The sequence below is a fragment of the Quercus lobata genome, unplaced genomic scaffold (genome assembly GCF_001633185.2).
Source record: "Quercus lobata isolate SW786 unplaced genomic scaffold, ValleyOak3.0 Primary Assembly Scq3eQI_53, whole genome shotgun sequence".
Classification (NCBI taxonomy): Eukaryota; Viridiplantae; Streptophyta; class Magnoliopsida; order Fagales; family Fagaceae; genus Quercus; species Quercus lobata.
In genome coordinates, this window is record NW_022154704.1 from 722900 (window position 1) to 727961 (window position 5062).

A 5062-nucleotide genomic window follows, 5' to 3' on the forward strand; every position below is an offset into this window, starting at 1 on the left:
TTCTATGCACAATTATATTGATTATTGAATAATAATTGCCTTAGGAACTACCACATACGTGTCTCGTGTTTTCTTCCATGTTTTAGTGCTTTTACACAGGTAATATTGCAGTTGTGCCGTATGTCATACTCAGCAACAAAGTTCTTGCGTAAGGCCGAGAATATAATTAAGGAGTACCACTAACAGCATAAAATATGCAGAACAGATGTACTCCACATTCCACAACCCACATAATGCATTAGATTATCACTAAATACATTGTCATGCGTACAAAGCAAAAATGCAATACTCAAACATAGCCTGAAAAGGCAAAAACTGATAGACAAACGACTTGGATCATGCACATCTTACAACGCACCTGAGAAAGTAGTTCCTATGAGATTATTTTTGCTTAGTCATAGCTTTGTCCTAGGTCTATTCCACACTCTAGAAATACGTATAAGAAACTTAAGTTGTGATGTTCGAGTTCTCTGTGAAGACATCTCGACTTGTGACAGTGACACTTTCAGAATCAAGACTTGGATAGCTAGTATCCGATTCCACCACGGGTCCAATATTGTAAACGTTGTTGTTGTGTTGAGGAGCACCAGCACGAGCACCAGTAGTACGACCAGAAGCACGAAATGATAACACCTCTTGATAGGTAAAATCACCACGAGGATTGATTTCCTCCTGTGTTGCGTCCGCATTCTGTTGCAACTCCAATGCAAACTCGAGCCTTTCCATCACATCGTTCATTGTAGGCCGTTCGATCCCCTGATCACGAACACAATTCTCTGCGACCTCCACGAAGACCTTGAAACACTCTGGAGCAATCTTCCCCTTTAGATATGGATCAATGATCTCATAAATGGTCCCTTTTTCAATGCATTTCCGAGCCCAGTTGGCTAGATGCAATTGCTCTTGACCGAATTTTTGATCGAGTGCCTTTCGGCCACATAGCACTTCGAACAATACCACACCAAATGAGTACACATCAGATTTATCGGTCACTTGATTACGCCTTGCATAATCTGGATCCAAATATCCCAATGTACCTTTAACTACGGTACTAACAGCGGTTTGATTCAAACCCATTTTGGACAACCCAAAATCCGAAACCTTAGCCCCCATTTTGTCATCCAATAGAATATTGGTGGCCTTCACATCACGATGGATGACAGGGTTCTTCATACACGTGTGGAGGTAGTGCAAACCACTTGCCGCACCTATGCATATATCAAGCCTTTGTTTCCACGTAAGAGGATCGTTTTTGGTGTTGAAGAGATGCTCACTAAGGGTCCCATTCGGCATGTATTCATAGACGAGGACCATCTCACCCCCATCGTTGCTATATCCAATTAGAGAGACGAGGTGGCCATGGCGAAGTTGAGAAAGCATCTCGATCTCAGTCTTGAACTCTCGAGCACCTTGTCTAGATTCGGGGTTCAAGCGCTTGATTGCCACAGCCATGGTGCCATCGTCAATCAAACCCTTATATACATTGCCAAAACCACCTCGACCAATAATTAGCTCCTCATTGAAGTTGTTGGTTGCTATTCTGATATCGTCTAGTGAGAAATTGCGGCATACTTCGTCGGGCAATGATGAGGCCTTTGTCCTTGCTGACTTTCCTTTGTATGGATCACCCCAGCACCAGTACTTTGATAGTGGATGGTATGAACCATAGCGCCTGGACTTGCTTAGTTTCCATAGAACCATGCAGCATACTGAAGTGAGTACCACTAAGAAGCCCACACCACTTCCAATGGCAATGAATATTGTTTTTTTTGTTTTGGACTCCTTGGTTGTCGGGGCAGCAGGTAGAGAGGGCAGGATTTCATTAGGTCCTGCAAGGTTACCATCTGAGTCGCTCAGCTTGAACACTTCCATACCGTTTAAAAAAGCATCTCGGGCTAAAGAGTCTGATCTAGGGTGTAGATCAATGGAGAAAATCTGCTGCTTCTCCCCATCAACTCCCTTGTTTTTCATCATTACTACGTAGTCTTTGTAAATAGGCGTATATCTTTTCTCATGAGTCCAGGACATTACATCAGCATCTGCTTCAGCCGTCTGATAGTCAATATAGATTCCAAACCGCCTTTCGCCAGCGTAGCTTATTCCTGTATCTATTTCACAGAAATGGAGCCTCACCAGGTAATAGAATCCCAAATCAACAGGTAATTCCCACGTCAAATTAGACTGCAAGTTCTTGTCCTTGTTTTTACCCTGTGACATTGTAGACCAATAGATTATATCTGGTGCAGTATAATTCATTATTTTTGAGTAATTGGGTGTAAAAGATGCATTAATAGGTATTATGCCTTGAGATTTGTAATACTCGGTATCTGGGGACCATTTTCTGAAGAAGCCAGTGTCTTCAGTCGGTCGTATCAAGCCCCCACCCACGTTCAATCGACAAACCATCTCGAGTGCCCTGGTGTAGTCTATGTAGAACGGAGTAAATTGGCCGACATAAACAGGGACTTTCTCTTCACTTTGACCTTCTTGACTAGAGTAGTACAAGTTTTTAGGCATGGAAACAATCTCAATTCCATTAATGAAAGCATAGAAATCAGTTGAAAAAGGGATGAAGGTTAAGTTCAATTTTTTTTCGACGCTGATGCAGAACTCTTTGAAAAAACTTTTTTCCTGCAAAGAACCAGCAAGAACGGAAGCACTGAAGTTTCTAAGTAAGGTGAATGAACCTGATTTGACAGTGAAAAAGTCCTTAGACCCTTCATAACCTGAGTAAGAGGCAGGGTGAAAGTGCAACCGAACGAATTTTGGGCCATCGGTGACTGGAAACACGTATGTGAATTCAGAATAAGATATACGTGCAGTCGTGAATGGGGCTTTGTTGACGACCCCTTCTTTTGGAACTTGAAAGGTATTAGATTTGAGATTATCTTCTTCTGAGGGAAAGAACTTGGAGCCAATGTCTCCAATCCAGTCGCGGTCATCATTACCCGTCGATTTGCTTGAACTGCCACAGTCGACGAGAATATTATCAGCCGCTATGTAACGATAAGGTGTCGAAGAATCTACTGTGATATGATAAAGAAGAAAGAATATGCAGAAGAAGGAAATGGTAGGTGTGAGCATTATTGAGAGATTCCTCATGGGAGCCGCAAGTTGAAGTGTGCAACCAATTAAGGGGAAAAAGGAAGTATAGAGTATGAAATGCTCCTTTTATTCCTACTATATAAAGGTAAATAACACCATTATTGAAGTATTTGATCGACCTATCTATTTTTTTTTCCACGATAAGAGCACTACCCCGTTGTTATTTTAGAAACTAGACCCTTAAAAGCTTGCTCCATCCGGGTAAGTAAATCCAAAAAATTATCCATCCTAACTATGGTAAAGTTACATATTTGTAACCTTACTATTCATAAGGTTGTAATGAAAAAACTACATTTTTAATCTCTCACACACTCTTTCTTCCTCTCACACTTTCTCTCTTTTTACTTTTTACCTTTTTATTAAGTAATTTATATTATTTTATTAAGTTATATATAAAAATAAAAATTGAGATATTGAGTGTGTTATTGAATAAATATCGATAAAATACGTAAAATAGTGTTTGAGAACTTAAAATAAGTGTGTGTGTTTTTTTTTTTACACCCCGTTGCTGTTGCTCTAAGTCGGCTATATGTTTTAGGTGAAACAGGAATACATTTCATAGCTTTTAATTCGCATCATGCTCCTAGTGGGAGACTTCGTGCTTGCTTTTTAGATTCAGTCGTAAAGAGATTTGTTAATTTATTATCTTTTATTCTAATCAGAGTCATCAGACAAGGCGTTACCACAGAATTGGGATATTCTCAGTTATTCTCTACGTATTTCGAAATTTTAGTAAGAATACACACAAATTTCAGATTTTGAAAGAGATAAGAGACCCACTAGTTAACATAAAATTAGAGTAATGCTAAGTGATGATGCTAAAATCGTCAGACGAAATGATTGTTCAAAGGGAGAGCCGTCCAAGATTGCCAAAAGCCCTACAAGAATAAATGAAGAATGGAAGAAGTAGAAATCATTGGTGTGGTGCCTACCACAAAGCCTCCAATGGTAAAGTCAGACAGTTGAGAGAGAAAAGAGGGCTCAATATCAAAGTATCGGAGTATATTAGTTAGAATTAAGTACCTCCTCAGGTCCTGGGGTGCTTATATATACACACTTGCTTCCTCTTCCTAGATGTTGGAGGTGTTTTAATGGTGGTTTCAATGTGGTATCTGTAACGCCTTTGTAAGGTGTTAATGAGAGGATCTTCGTCTCTCCAACGATAAGGAGACTTATTGCTGTTGTGTAATGCTTTGCCATTGATTGTGAGTGAATGGCTTTTTCTTCGTCTGACGGATACTACATTGGACAAAGACTGATGTTCCCCTCATCCAATTGCTCCTCTTCTGGATGAGGATATTTCTAGGCCTATCAGTTGTCCCCTATTCTGAGGTTGTCCAATTTTGGGACTACTGTGGGAATATGAAGAGTTTTTTTTTTTTTTTTGGCGGTTATGGCGCGAGGGATTCCACCCCTCTGCATTTATTTCTCAATGGCGGCGTGGCATGCATCGTGGCCACATGTCACGCTCAGACTAGCTGAGAGGTCTCGGTTCCAATGAGACCTTTCAGCTTTTCCTATGTTTTTCGAGGCAACCTTTTTAACACTTGTCTTCCTCTTCTCACTTCTTCACTTTCCTTCTGCGCTTGCTCTTTGATTTCTCAGTTTCTCCTTTCTTTCAAGTACGCCCATTTCTACTCCTTTTACCTTTTAGAGTTTTATTTCTTCCCATTCCTTGTGCTACTTTTTCCTTTTAGAGCTCTATTTCTTCCCTTTCTTTGTGCTTTGATGGTTGATTATTCTGATATTAGGTGCACTTCCCCCTCTGTTGCCTTCTTTTTTGCTCGTTTGGGTGCGTCTTTAGATTCCTCTAGTGACCATTGCTCGCAGGTTGGGGATTTTGTTCTAGGTGACAGTAGCCTAGGTGTAGTGTTGGGTAATCTACACCAATTGTTACGCCAATCCTTGGATTGGTTTAGGCCTGTGCGAGAGGCTTTAAGGAGGGAAAATATGGGTT

The 5062-nt window shown here is 40.5% G+C and overlaps 1 protein-coding gene across 1 annotated transcript; it reads right to left on the reverse strand.

Moving 5' to 3' along the window:
* Window positions 1-208: 208 nt before the first annotated feature.
* LOC115972808 (receptor-like protein kinase FERONIA) lies at window positions 209-3153 on the reverse strand. Its single transcript, XM_031093054.1, has one exon. It carries the CDS (start codon window positions 3100-3102, stop codon window positions 448-450), a length of 2655 nt encoding a protein of 884 aa, XP_030948914.1. The 5' UTR covers window positions 3103-3153; the 3' UTR covers window positions 209-447.
* Between the last annotated feature and the right edge of the window lie 1909 nt (window positions 3154-5062).